This window comes from Carassius auratus, chromosome 17, assembly GCF_003368295.1.
Source record: "Carassius auratus strain Wakin chromosome 17, ASM336829v1, whole genome shotgun sequence".
NCBI classification, from domain to species: Eukaryota; Metazoa; Chordata; class Actinopteri; order Cypriniformes; family Cyprinidae; genus Carassius; species Carassius auratus.
Window position 1 is genome coordinate 14,777,314 of NC_039259.1, and position 15,626 is coordinate 14,792,939.

Here is a 15,626-nt window from a genome sequence, read left to right on the forward strand (position 1 = left end):
TTGTGTAACAACAAGCCCCAATATTGAATGTTGAGTAAAGTAGGCCTAGCCAGTGGCAGACATGTACTTTTTTTTTGTAGTACAGACTTTAAAGTATGTATCTCCACTTTGATATTCACTGAAGTAAATACAGTTGTTCTTGACAGTTGTGTTTGAACTAAACACTAGAATATCTTTCAAAGATTCAGTATCACTGACGTGGCAGAACTTGACAAATCTCTGACAAAAACTATTTCTTCATCAGAACTACGTTATTCAGTGGCAGCCTAGGACTTGTAAACAGTGTAAACATTTTTTTTTTCTTTTACAGTACTAATAGAAACGTTGGCACTTATACTTTATTAGTCAGTATTTGTTGACTAATTATACGCTCAGTTTAAAGTATTTGGGGATTTCTTGTATTTTTCTTTGATTTGCTTAGCCTGTGCTTATATTTAGTTTATTTCTGGGAGTGTGACTAATTCATCTGGTGAAAATAGACCCCTTTTTTTTTTTGCTATTTACTGGAAATAGGATGTTCATTTGCAGTTAATTTTAATGAGGCTTGAAATTTAGCTAACTTGCCCATAATGATACTTTTGGCAGCGGCAGTCTGTTTGTATATTTAGCTGTAAATCACATGATTTTATCACATGACAAATTCCCCATGGGCTATATGGCTGTGATTGAGCATTTGTGAATCTTGACCTTTTGACCATTTGAGTCCACACACACACACACACACACACACACTTATAGTTGCCTTTGTTGCTAAAATTTGCCTTATTGATTTTTTTTAAGTATCTTCTCAGGCTGTTTATTTCCCTATTTCCAGATAAAAAGGAAGCCTTTGTGTCACCCATGTCATCGGTTATAACATCATCTCTTTGATTTAGAATGCCACTGTTTTTTGCTCTTGTGCAGAATCTACCATAACCATTGATTGGTCAAGGAATTTGTTTTTGCATGACTCATTTGCCATTTTATTGGCTTTAGAAATATTTTCCACATGCTCAAAAGTATGTTTACAGTATTTCAATTTCTCAGGGCTTGCTAGTAAACTTAAGTGCCTCAGCTGTTCACAAGACTGACAGATATTTCTAGAAAGATTGGCATACTTATCTGTTATGACAAGCGTATCTTCTATTTAATAATCATAAATGTCACAAAATGATGGTTGTGCAGTATTTGGTTCGTCTGATAACCTGAACATTAAAGACAGTGATATGTTTTTGCAAATTCTTCTTCATGGCTTCCCATCTTCATTAGCATTCCGTCAGAAGCTTTTCTTGTTAACTCAATACAGTTGACACCATTGAAATCAAGGGAATATTTTAGTGGAAGGAGATTAAACCCCATCAGACAGATCTGGTTTAGGTCGGGACATGACTGGAATAGTGTACACCAGCGATTGTGTAAGTGTGGGTCATAATTGGCAAAGCATATTTATTACAGAGCTGATTTTGGCACACTATAAGGAACCATTGCTGTGATAATGAACTATCATTAAATATTTTTGTTTTAATAATGGAACGGGCTGAGTTTTCCTTTTCTTTCTTTTGCTTTTCTATGGCAACCTCTCTAGATCTTGAAATAATAAAATGTCCCGCGGTAAAATGCCTAAAACCAAATGCTGACGATCTTCATGCCTGTATATGGAAAATTATTATTTTTTCCCCTGTAATATGCCACTATCTGCAAGAAGAAACATTGACATTTTAGGCAAACTTTAGAGACTAAGGACTGAAGGAAGATGTTGTTTCAACTATGTCTTATGCAAAACAAGAAACTGTATATAATTTATAAGAAAAAAAATGATTCAAATTAATCTGTTGCTAAATGTTTAATTTGATGTTTTATTTTATTAATTTATTTGACACATAACTATGTAGATATGCTAGGAATGTTTGCTGATTGTTAGAACACTGCATCTTGCTGTTCTAAATAAATGCTTCATTGATAAAACGTCATAAAGCTTCCTGGGTCTTCTTTGGCTACTAGCATAGAGATAATCAAGCCCAAATTATTTATTAAATCATCATGTCATAAAAGAACAAGGACTTTCTCTGATGGTGTGTTTGACCTGTATTCTTCTCGTCTCTCCTCAGTTGTCAGGAGCAGTTGTGCTCTTTTGGAAAGAGCAGCAGAAGATCCAGCGCATCCACATCCTCTCGACTCCAGTTCAGTAGAAGACAGTGAGTGTAAATCACTGATTATTTATTTGTTCCATTTTCTTTCAACAGTTGTTTTGCAGTTGTTTTCTTCCTTTTTGTTTCACCGTATTTTTTCCTAAATGGAGTTTGTCACTTCAGTCACCACACTGTGCAGAGAAGAAACATTGATCTGGTTAAGTATTCCACTCAGGGCACTTCCCGAAGATGTTTCGGTCGAATGTCAGAGGGGCTTTTTGTGGTTTCCCTCATTGCGGTCTTTCTTCATCAATAGCCTTACATGATTCCAAAGACAACTTGTCTGTGTTTTTCCACTGGAATGCCTGATGACAAACAGAAAGCCCTCAAGATATTCCTTCTCTTGTCCAAACAGACATTATTTAATTTTATTAGAAAAGTTTAGCATTTTTGGACCTACTTTAGAGGAACAGGGAGCAAAAAAAAAACAGTTTAATTACATTCTCTTGAGGTCTTTCCAGTGTGATCCTACCACTGAACCCAATTTCTCCAGAATCTGTTTACAAACAGGGTTGCTTTATTCTTTCCCTTTTTAATTATTGACAGATAATATTTGAAAGGGTAATTTTAGGGAAATCATTGTATATGTATATATTATTACTACTTTTTTTCAGCAAGGAAGCAATAAATTGATCTGAAGTGACAGTATAATGCTACGGGAAAATATAAATTCTAATAAATGCTGTTAGTTTGAACTATGTATTTATCAAAGAATCCTAAAAAATCCTAAAAGTCAGTTTCCACAAAAATATTAAGCAGAACAACTGCTTTCATCATTGATAATAATAATAATGGAAAAAAATTACTAAATCAGCTCCAAATCAGCATGTTAGAAGGATTTTTGAACGATTTCCTGTGTTATTGTGAAATAAACAATAACATGAAGTGCATTAAACATTAAATTACTTCAAGGTTTCTCAAACTTGTTTTTGTAAAAGGAACAGCTGGGAGTTTACGAGTTTAATGAAAAGCTAATAATTAATGTTAAATGAAAACAAATAAAGGTGAAAATCAATCAAAATAAAATTTAACATTTTATTTGTTAATGTGCATGTCATGTGACCATAAACAATGGCAGGAAGCCAGGAACACACAAATGTGATACTTTATTATTAAAATGTGCTGTATTTTAAAATCTCAGGGGTACTTCAAATAAAAATAGATTAGGTAAAAAAGCATCAGATGACAAAAAAGGTGGTGAATTTATGAATTATTGCTGATAAATATGTATCAGTCTTTCTCTGTTTTGATTAGTACGTCTATAAAAAGCTGGTCCTGCATTTAAAGATTAAGTCATTATTTTGCCATTGCGTTTTGAGCCCCTTTAACCCCCTAATATAGTGTTACTTCATCCTTCCGCAGTTTCCTTCTGTGATTTCGAATCTCCATGTTCGTGGACGTTATCCAATCAGAGTGCTGGAGGGGACTGGAATGTCACATCACCACAGCAACACAGTCCCAATGGGAGGGATGACCAGCTAAACAAAGATTATTCCACTGGAAAATTAGAAGGTATTGATAATAATTTCATTATAAAATAGCTGGTTGATTATTTTTTCAATGTATCAGTTGTCTGTATAATCACTGGCAGTCCAGTAAGAGTTTTCTATCTTCCAACAGGTCATTTTCTGTTACTAAAGCCCACCTCAACTCATTTCGCTGCTGACAGATGTAGTTTCCACCTGACCAGTCCTGTAGTGCTCAGCAGTGGGCCACTGTGTCGTCTCCGTCTCGCTCGCTTCCAACCAGAACCACATACAGGAAACGTATCTGCCTTTGTGAAACACACCGACCACACCGTCATCAAACCAATAGCCCTTACAGTCAAAGAACAAGGAACTGGCAGGTGACAAATTTATATATATTTCAATAAGTTATTATTACTGGGACCTTATTTGCCTACCACCTTTAAACCTGTCTTAATTAACATTGCCTGTCCATAGATGCATGTGTGAAGATTTCTTGTAGTTTATTGAACAAGTATGAAAAATATTGTTTAAACCTTCCATTTGTAAAGCTTATTCTGATTTTACAAAATGTATATACATATATATCACAGCAATATCTAAATATAATGGTAATGTAATGACAGATCTGATTGACAGATCATAAGATGGGAACATACTTTTGCAGTGCCTTTATTTGAAAGTAAATAAAAAAGAGCAATGACATATGCACTTTACTTTCGCACAGAATAGTATAAAGCAGCATTCTGTACCCACAAGAAATGAATGCCAACCAAAAGACTTTTCTTATGGAGATGTAGTTGGTATTGATTTTCTTATGCTAGGCACATCACGCAGAAGATGGATGAAAGCATTTCGTTTCTAAAAGTAAGACCTGATGTTTCTTTTGGCGTAATTGGTTCTGACAGATAGCTAGGAATAGATGGTGATGTAATGCAATTTGGAACGAGCCTGTATGATCATGACGTAGCTAATAAACTTTTACTTTCTGTATTTGGCTGTATGGATCTGAGCCTAATAGAAGTTACGCCATGGAGTGTGGTGTATTATACAAATCAGTCATATACTTAATAATACTATCCACCTCAGAGATCTGTGTATTGTACTGAATGCATTAGCTTTCCACTGTACTTAAGCTCCTGTACATTTAATGAAGCACTCTTACATGTAGCTGAGAGATTCGTATATTGTAATATGAGTTCCACAAAGCCTCTCTCTCGTAGTTATTTAGCTCAATATTCAGACACTACTAAACTGATCTTAGGTCAGTATACTCGAAGCAACTATGTGAAGAATAAAACAAAAATTAACCATAATAATTAAACTCAGTAATTTTTGACACATTTGTTGAAAAAGGTTTAATGTTAAGTTAATGTACATATTAATATAATACAATTCAATATGTAATACAATATTCTAGGAACGTTTTTTTATGATTTTTTTTTCCGGTTAAATAAATGTTCTGTAATAATGTTAGTACAATGCTGTGACCTTGAGATATGGTGAGACATAGAATCAAATATGAGCTATATTCTGTATGCTTCTGAACATCGGTTAATTTCTGGTTGTGTAACGCCTGGTTGCCTGCACCACTGTGAGGCTTTAGAGGGCGTTCCTGTGTTTTGTGTTCTTGCCTGTTGTTCTGGTCATGGACTCCATTTCCCATCATGCTGTGCTTTCATTAGTGTCTACCTGGTTCAGCTGTGTTCCATTTCCTCTTTGGTCCAGTGTTTGTGTATTAAGCCCTAATATTGTCTGTGTGAGTTGTTGATAAGTGTTATCTCCTGTGTTTCTCGTGATCCTTTCTCGGTCCTGTCATGTATTTTGTATCTCTGTGGATTATCATTAAAGGGTCTAATGTGTGTAAATGAATTGCTTATAATAGGCAGGAGGGCCAATATTATTAGTCTAAAACTGGAGAGTTGCTCAGTTTAACAGAGCAGTGGACTGTGAATTTACAAGATTCATCAAATGATCTTTGAGGGGGTGCAGTAGATTGTGGGCTCCTGTGGCCACGGAGTCCGGCCGACCAGGATTGCCACCATGCCACGGACTGATGATTGCAAGTCCAGTGGTCATCACCACTTCCATGCCACAGCCAGAGCCAATTCCCAAGATGGCTACCATGTTCCAGTCTGAGTCAGCATATGTAGGTTGCCATATCAAGGTCAGCTCCCAAGATAGCTACAGCCAGAGCCCCCATCTGCCAGAGCTGCTTCTTCACCTGCCAACTCATCTGCCAGAGGACTCCATTTCCCATCATGCTGTGTTTTCATTAGTGTCTACCTGGTTCAGATGTGTTCGATATCCTCTTTGGTCCTGTGTTTGTGTATTAAGCCCTGGTCTACTATTGTCGGTGTGAGTTGTTGATAAGTGTTATCTCCTCTGTTTCTTGTGATCCTTTCTGGGTTCCGTCATGTATTTTGGATGGATATCTCATGTATTATCATTAAAGGATCTTAAACTGCATTTGGATCCGCTGCCTGTTTGCCTACTTGTGCTCATTCATAACAGGTTGATTCTGACCTATGAACATTATAGAGTATATTTTGCCAGCAGAAGATTTCGACCTTGTATATCCATTATGTTTTGCATCCTTTGGGCTGATCTAAAATGATTGTTAAAAGCATTTCTTTTTGTGTTTCCCAGGCAGCAGTGGGAGGTGCTGGAGGCTGTTATTGGCCGCTTAGATGAGCCTTTTCATGTGACAGTGCAATACTCTTCCTGTAGCAGCCATGAAGTTGGATTTCTGGCATTTGATTCACTTGAGTTGAAGGATTGTGCCATGGGTAACGACTAGTTAATTATTCTCAAATAGTATCTAATTCAAATGTGTTGTATGTCTTACTTACATCTGTAGAGCATTTCTACTTTATCACAATGAATTTGCCTATTTTAGTATTTTACATTAAATTATTTAAATGGATGCACTAAACATTATTTGTCTATTCTTATGTGACACAAAATCTTTATGGATATCTACAGGTGATGATTATTTGGATTTGGGTTCAGACTGTGAGAAATACTCATCACTTCACTGTCATTCTGGAGGCTGCATTGAGAAGCGAAGAGTGTGTGATTTTCATACTGACTGTCCTCAAGGGGAAGATGAGGGCTTAATATGCAGTGAGTAAAATTAAAGATTTTTAATATTTTATAATCCATGAAGATGCGTAGTTTCTGTTTACCAGGATGTCAGCAATTGTGAGCTCAACTTTCAAAATCTGTTCCCTTTTCAAAGTTTAATGCAATCGGTGTTGTTCACTTCAGACCACTCTTTAGTCTATAAAAAGACAGTATTTTGTTATTTTAAGTGTAGAGAACAGGCTGTGTCTCACCAATCCATTAATTCAGTTTATGATAATCAAAACATTTCTTTGAAAGGTGGCCTTTAAGCTCTAAATCCCTAAGATTTGTGAGATCAGTCTTGCCAATTTGCATTTCGTTGAGAGTGTTCAATTAAAGTATGAGCAGCAGTGTGACAGGGCGATATAAGAGGGTGCCGCTGACTAACTGGCTGGCTGTGTGTCACTCACATTAGCTGTATTAAATCTTAAAGCCGTGATCATTTTCTAATCCTTTCACTGGAGGCGTTGGATTAGCGAACCTGCTCTGTCAAAGCTTTTCACTGAGGAAAGAACTGCATAAAATGCCTGAAATGCATGAGTGTTTGCTTTCCTCTAGGAAAACTATTTGCATATTTATTGATTTATTTAATCTCCATTAACATTTATACTATACTTAGCTGATTTATAATTATTGTTTGTGTACAAAGAACTTTGTTGATGGTCTATTTGGCACACAGCACTTACAATATAATCCAGTTCGATAAAAAAGGTGAGAACAAAGACTCGTAGAAGAAATCCATATTTACTGTTAAAATGTATTAAAGATTTATTTGCTAAATAAATTGCATAAACATTCTGGTAATTATTATGGCATTAACAAAAGAACCATAAAAGGTTGATCAGCTACTCGTTTAGCATTAAAAAAAAAAAGCCCGTAACAACTATGTGATTATAAATGGTTCAAATTGCAATAAACAAAATTTTATTAATCATTTACAATTTGATTTTGTTCAGGTTTTATTATTTGTTTAGCATCTTTTATAATTCATATTGTTATATATTGCTGTCATATCAACATTGGTAGTATAACTTTTTTTTGAGCAGCAAATCAACATATCAGATTGATTTCTGAAGGATTACTGTAAGTGACTATAAAGACTGGAGTAAGTGATGCTGGAAATTCAGCTTTGCAATCACAGGAATGAATTAGCAAACCAAACTAGGTTTTCTTGTATTTTTGATCAAATAAATGCTGCCTTGGTGAACTTTCATTTGGTAGTGTAAATATTTTATAAATAAAATGATATTGTATACATTATACATATTGGCAAAAGTAATGCCGAATGTATGTAGGTAAGTATGTAGAAGCATTCTAGCCTTATCTTGAATTGTAGACCAAGAATGTCCCCCCCCCCCCCTCTGATATAGAATATGTGGAATGATATGGGGAAACTACTTTTGATATTATGTGATATCAAAAATAACTCTAACAACATCCTAATGAAGATGATCAAAGGAACTTCTGCTAAGCTTGTTAATTACATCCATGACATTATAAAGCTTGTCTTTTGTATAATGAACCTGTCAGTTAGTTAAATCTGTCCTAGCCTATACCTGATATCCAGAGACCATATTAAAACACGTTAGTTGGAGTCTTGTCATATCAGCTGTCATTTTAGGTAGTAATTATTTAAAGTGTAAAGCTAACTGAGGCACAATTTGCCTTATGGTGCTTCATCTCTGTTAAAACCATACATTTAAAAATGCAATGAAAATGAAATTGGAATCATGTAATAATTGAATTGAATGGAAGCTTTGTTGATTTAGGCATCATAATGATACATTTAAGTGGACTTAATGGATACATAGAAGGAGAGAATGTAATATTTCTCTGATGAGCTGTTCAAGCTCTGCTAATCTTTGCTGACACAGTCTGTTGTATTTTGCGGAAACAGATTTATCAGACATTTCATAATTTGCTTAATGTCTTTGCAGACTCCTTACCTTTGGGCTCATACTGTTCATTTGAGTTGGGCTCATGTGGATGGTCAGTGGCTGATTCACCGTCATCTTGGAGACTAGTTAGTGGACTACAGCTGAATGAAGACTCAGATCTACTGGGGGCAACTCTGCAAAACACTCAAGGTAAATGTGAAACCATCTTCTTTCAGTCATTGTATTGGTTACCCATCAGAGTTTCCATTCTCAAGACATCCAAATGTTCAAATGTTTTTAAAAGTGACAGTAAAAATGGTTTAATATCACAGAAGATTTCTGCTTCAAATAACGATGATGATGATTACAGTAATGGTTTCATGATTACATTAATAACAAAGTTTGTAATGTTAAAATGGAAAACAGATTTTCTCTCATTTGTTGTTTGATTAACATGAATGACAAACAACAGGAATATTAGACTGCTGTCACTTTAAGAGCTACCTGGATCCATATATTGTTACATGTCTTCTTTCCCATCTGTTTGCTTTCACTTAATGCCTAAATTACTGTGTTTATGAGGATACTTGTGAAAGACATCCATTTTAACACATACAAGTGTATGTTGAATCGTTCAAGGCCTAGAAAACTGGTTTTGCGCAGCTTGGCAGTGAAGAAGATGCGCATTAAATATCGCATGTGATTTATCTTGCAGTCCTAAAAAAGACATCCTTTAAATGTCTCCTCGCGATCACTTTAGTTATGAAATTCACCAGTGGGATTTTTTATGAAATGGGAAACAAAATGTTTGATGGGGAACTATTTTCATTATGTCTTAATAGCACCTGTGATTTTAACATGATAGAGAAATGCTACCTTTTTTAAAAAGCTTGTCTGCGCTTGGTTGGGAGACTTTAAAAGCCCATTTTTAAGATGATTTCCAGCCTTGCCTACTACGGTTCTTGACTTGTAAGCAAGCATATCAGAGCACTCTGAGCAGAATACTGATACTTTCTCGCCTCAGGGCACTTTCTTTTTTTAAGGGTCAGAGGTCGTGGTGATGAAGGTGAGGCATTGGTTCAAAGCCCAGCTCTCCCTTCAACTGTGTCCAATCAGGACTGTCAGGTAAGAGTTTATGATGACAGTCAAAGTCACAAAATGTGTTTGAAAGAAGTCTCTTATGCTCACCAAGGCTTCGTTCATTTGATCTAAAATAGAGTAAAACTAGCAATGTAGTCAAACATTTTTACAATTTAAAATATCTGTTTTCTATTTTAATGTTTACTTCAGTCTTCAGAATTTATTTGAAGTATAAATCTTTTATAATATTGTCTTTTGATTGTTTTAATGCATCCTTGCTGAAAGCAACTTATTAGTAGAAGTGTATGTATGATTGTTCACATAAAATCGTGGTTTGTCTATGCCACAATATTTGGATTCTGAGACTTTATGGGCAGATTTCAAGTTAATTGTCCGTGAAAAATGAGGACACATTTCTACAGCTTCTCTACAAATAGCTTACACAGATTAACAACACATGCAGCCAAAGTTTCAATTTTACACTTGATTGTCCATGAATAAGATATTATTGTGGGACATCTGGTCTTGTAGCAGAATGCTCAACTGCAAATTTTTCTGTGTAGTTGCAGTTCTCTCTGTACCTGTGCGGGGATTTCAATGGAACAGTGCTCCTGTCAGTGGTGGAGAATGGAACGTCAGCTTCTCCACTGATTTGGGAGAGATCTGGACACTGGAAGGACACTTGGCAAGAGATCGCTCTGCCGATTACAGTGATCTTAAAAGGGTGAGATGATTAGTTGGATGGTTAAACAGACAAAAAAATACTTTTATTAGTCCACAAGAGGAAATATGGGGTAAAGGGAGATCACCCCACCCCGCAAAATCATATAAAGAGACCATCCTGTCCCAGTACTGAGTTAAAAGGATCCCTTATCTGGCGAAAGGCATTGATCGTCTTGTGTGGAAGCGGTGTTTAGTCACACTTTTACATCATAAAGTGGCACATTTCACAGCCTGTCGTTTTGGCAGACTGGCTTCATGAAATTAGAAAATTCTAAATAAAACATTTACTAAGTAAATGGGAATCTCTGACAAAGAATATATCAAAACAGCAGTAAAGTAAAAAAAAAAAAAAAAAATTAAATACAAATTTTGGAGGAGACATATTCTTACCCTATTTAGAATGGAATTGTTGACCTGCACTTGAATTAGGTTATTTCATTAAATGTCTACATATACATTAATAAATCTGATTTCATTCTAAAATAATTTGTGATTTGTTTTGAGCACAGCTTCCATCTTAAAGTGCAGGCCTTCTGGACTTCTGGATCTAAAGCTGACATTGCACTGGATGACATTTCATTGAGCGCAGCATGTTTTGACACAGGTAACCTTTCTGCCTCAAACATAAGTTTGCACCCAAACACTCAACAATAGGGCAGAATAATGGTTCTTTTGTTCATCCCTGGTGTAAAAGTTTATTGACCACACTGCAGACTCGCGATTGCATCTAAGCAATCAGTGATGGGGCGTTTTCAAAAATTTTCAGTATTTAGTAAGACAGACAGAAAATTTAAGATGTGATGCACACACATGATGTCTAACCGCTGTCTCCATTTAGCAGAGGGAGATGGTTCTTATCACGCAGTTGATATAGATTCTGCTTGATTAGTTTTGAAGGAAAAGAGAGCGATAAGAGGACCTCCTATCTCACAATCCGCAAATGTCGTAAAAATGCCAACAATAGTCTTTCTGCTTTTCTAACAAGCATTTACAGATCTTCAGAATCCAGTTTCTTGCCATGAACGGTTGACCGCAGGAGTTAACAAGCCCATTGATTGACATTCAAGACTTGTGAAAATAAAGATTTAGTATCCTCGTTAACTTTGTTTTCCAGGATCTGTGATTTTGAGAAATTCCTGAGCCATCTGTTCACAAAATATCGTCTTTAGCTTTCTGTTTAGTCCTCCTGCTGTCATATTATCTTTGACACGGTCTGTCGTCTCTTAACACCTTTAAATCATATCCAATAAAAGCTAGTATTTAAACCCTGTTGAACGAATTAGTTTAGACCCATAATGGTCTAGGCTGGTTTATCCTGGCTTGTGCTGGTTCAGTTGCTTTCTAAATGGTAAAAGAGCAAGAATCAGCTGTATCAACATCATTGTCGTAGTTAGGGCTGTAGTACTCGAGTCCAGTCTTGGACTCGAGTCCGGACTCGAGACATTTTTCTGTCGTCTCGGACTTGTCTCGGACTCTTTGCATTTGCACTCGGACTTGTCTCGGACTTGGCCATTGGACTCGCCAAGTCTTCTAGTTGGTCTCGACCGAGTCCAGCAAAAAAAAAAAAAAAAAAAAAAAAAAATCTCCTTCAAAACAAAACCACGTTTGCATGATGTCGCGACTGAAAACGTGTGGAAAACGCTAGGTGCGCCGCTCTCCTTATTTCCAAAGCACTCTGTAGCCTGCGTTTGTGCTCCAGTGGCGTCTGCTGTTGCTGGGCAACCATGACCCGCTATCCATGATGACGCAGAAGTTTCAGCAAAGAATAAATGGAATTCCAGCACTTAAAATCACTTGCAGTAGCTCTGCTAATAGATTCATTTACAAAATGGCTAACTATGATCATCTGTTTCTCCATCTTGCCTTAGCTTTCAGTATTGTTCCGGGAAAGGATGTGCATGACCAGTGGTGCACTTACTGCGACCTGAAAAGTTTAGATGTTTCTAATTTAATTTTCTACCTGTTAGATTGCGTTTTATTTACGTCTACACCTAGATAGCCTTTTTTTTTTTAGCAATAAACGCGTATTAATGTATAGCCTTATGCAACAATTACATATGTACATTTTAAAAACTTTATATATGACATTACATATTTACATTTTCATGTAACAGCCAGTATTTGTATCTGTAACAATCACAATTTTTTTTCCTATCTGCATTCGGATACAACATCATACAGTTACTTGATAAGACTGTTATGACTTTTTATATATTTTTTCGTAGTTATCACTGAATAAGTATGTCGTGTTAAACTGAAATAATTATTAATTTCTAAAATAATATTTATCATGCAAGCAGAGAGATGTCATGACAAACGTTTAGTGATCATTTGAACACGACTGAATCCATTCAGTGCACACATTCTCATTACGCAGAACACTTTGAGCGAGTCTTAATGTTAATGAACTTCACTAAACAGATGTGTGTGTTCCGCGCAAACCAGCAAAAGGTAAATATGCAAACATGTAGGACAAGTAGACAATGTATCCGTATCGAAGCTGATTATTAGCCTACTCTTGAGAGAGAACTGATTTGGTTTTTGAGAGACTGAGACGCGCAGCACGGCTGTTTGATTGGTAGTGAGCGCGCTGTGCTTATTCCATTCATTCGTATCATGGTAGCCTAAGCTTTCAATATTTGCCTTTTTAAATATATACAAATAATATAACGTGTAGCTATGATGTATTATTATAGGTAAAATTACTCTTGCAACGCTCTGATTTTTGAGAGATGCACAGAGAGGCGACAACAATGCGGTGTTTGATTTGCGCTCTTTTCACTCGTAAAGTTTACATTCATTCACTTCTGGCGCTGATGCCCTGGCTCACCTGTTAGCTAGCAAACACCAGACTCTGTCAGCTTCAGCCGAGTATTCAGGCAGAATTATTCCTTGTGCGTTATTCGTTTTTTAAGCCATTATCCGTGCCTTTCCGAATAAGGTATTCGGCTTCAGGCACAACCCTAATTATTACATTACATATTTTATTTTTACATGCAACATAGATAAGGTCATATAGTAACAGCTCCACGCAATATTGTAATTCTAAAATTCACTTCGTACTTGCAAACACTTTGTATGCATTATGGTTAATGCATGCTGGAGTAGTCGATTGTTTCCGACAGCGCTCGACTAGTCTATGTAATCCCTAGTGCAGTATGACAAAAATTTTGCTGTATTTATGTGCGCATGCCCAGTAGAGCCAAACGTATCCCTTCTAGCCTTAACTGCGCGCATTTGTCATATCCCGAGCTTTGCGCGTGTCTGTGCACTGTGCCAATTAGGCATAGTCATATACATTTTTGACCACAGATATAATGTCAACAAAAAATAAAGTACATACAAATTATTTGACCTTACAGTCCCAAACTTTGTTTGTTTATCCAAGTTTAGCTCCCAGGGTCGGACTGGGGGTAAAACCAGTACTCATTAGCAAGGCCCCAAAGGAAGAGAGGGCCCTTGAAAAGTATGATTCTGAAATATATATTTTTTACCTGGATATTTTCATGGGTGGGGGCCATGGGGGCCCATCAGGACTGCCTATGCATAGGGCCCAGGATCTTGTTTAACGCCCCTGTTAGCTTTAACCCTAATTATACACACTTGAACCTAATCAAGCTCTTACTAGACACACTAATCTTCCAGGTGTTTTAAGGCCAGTTGGAGCTAAACTTTTCAGGACATTGGCCCTCCAGGATGTAGTTTGGAGACCCCTGTCCTACAGAGTTGTTACTTTGCACATGCTTTTTGATCATTACAAATAATAATGTAAAATTATTTTCTTAGAATAGGAGATATGCTGTCTCTCGCATCACAAACATTATCAGTGGTATGTGGTCTTGAATAGGACCCTTTTTTCTTTCATTTGGACTCGGTCTTGGACTTGGACTCGAAACTTTTGGACTTGGACTTGACTTGGACTCGAACCTCTTTGGACTCGGTCTTGACTCGGTCTTGACTAGTCCTGGACTTGGACTTGACTTGGACTCGACAAAGCCGGACTTGACTACAGCTCTAGTCGTAGTGGAGATGGTTGACTGAGGAAGTCATGCTGAATACGCTGGTTAAGAGGTTTTTTAGTCAAACCAGCATTTAAAGTAAATCATCAAAAGTAAAAATGGCAAGTTCAAAAAAATAAAACTACACAGGGGTTGTAAGAGCCATACTTTCATTTGTGTTCCTTGTTTTCTTTCCATATCTGGTTTATCAGAACTAAATGAACTGCTTCTTGGACAAGGACTACTGCATGATTTAGACTCCTTCAGTCCTCTCCCAGAACCCTTAGCGTCAGGTATGCGTCCTTTTCTGTGCATTACACAAATACACTATTGTTCAAAAGATAGTAAGCTTGTAAAAAATGTCTTGTATGTTAACCAAATTTATTTGATCAGAAATACTACTTACACTTACACTTACGGTAATACTGTGAAATATTATTATGATTTTAAATAACTGTTTTCTATTTTAATATATTTTAAAATGCAAATTAATTCCTGTGATGGCAAAACCAAAAGCTTTAAAACAAAACCAGGGTCTTTTATTTTCAGAGGCTTCCCTAATGACGTGGTGGTTTACGTCCTGTGGAGCAAGTGGACCTCTAGGCCCAACTCAAGCCCAGTGTGACAGTGCCTACCGCAACAGCAACGTCAGTGTGGTGGTGGGGAAGGAGGGCCATCTCAAAGGTGTTCAGATGTGGAGGGTTCCAGCTACCAATATGTACAAGTAAGTTCAGAAGCTTGAAATCATTCTGGTTTAGAGTTGTTCTTGGATTCAAAACGGGTACTATACAGGTACCTCATTGATTTGGTGGAGAAGTTGTTTGATACTGCCAACAGGGGATCTGTTGTCCAAATACCATGTAAAAGTGAATTTCGCATAATTGGTGCCCTTTAAGCTAGTTAATAAGTCAGGCGTAACCAGATTTCATCCTGTGATCACCCTATGCTTGCAACCAACATCCAAAATTAATACAATTTAAATGTATTTCTGTGAAATGTTTGGTGCACCTTCACGCTGGTTTCATGTCAGTGAAACTACATCGCCACTGCAGCTACAGAAAGTATTCACACTGGAAACATTTGTACAGCATCACTGCAGCAGCTCCACGGCTACATATTTCTTAGAAAGACAACTGTATATTTGTTTTAACAAGTTGGTTATTTATTAGGGTGTCCATATTTCAGTTT

At 36.6% G+C, this 15,626-nt stretch overlaps 1 protein-coding gene across 1 annotated transcript in view; it reads left to right on the top strand.

The window, feature by feature from the left end:
• The window catches only part of ltk (leukocyte receptor tyrosine kinase), a 52,590-nt gene that overhangs the window by 13,788 nt on the left and 23,176 nt on the right, over positions 1–15,626 (top strand). Inside the window, exons 2-12 of the mRNA XM_026285956.1 lie at positions 2,088–2,174; positions 3,531–3,680; positions 3,789–4,014; positions 6,284–6,423; positions 6,620–6,760; positions 8,698–8,847; positions 9,662–9,762; positions 10,281–10,441; positions 10,950–11,044; positions 14,651–14,731; positions 14,988–15,162. Coding sequence (XP_026141741.1) covers positions 2,088–2,174; positions 3,531–3,680; positions 3,789–4,014; positions 6,284–6,423; positions 6,620–6,760; positions 8,698–8,847; positions 9,662–9,762; positions 10,281–10,441; positions 10,950–11,044; positions 14,651–14,731; positions 14,988–15,162 — 1,507 coding nt within the window. The remainder of the gene's footprint in view (positions 1–2,087; positions 2,175–3,530; positions 3,681–3,788; positions 4,015–6,283; positions 6,424–6,619; positions 6,761–8,697; positions 8,848–9,661; positions 9,763–10,280; positions 10,442–10,949; positions 11,045–14,650; positions 14,732–14,987; positions 15,163–15,626) is intronic.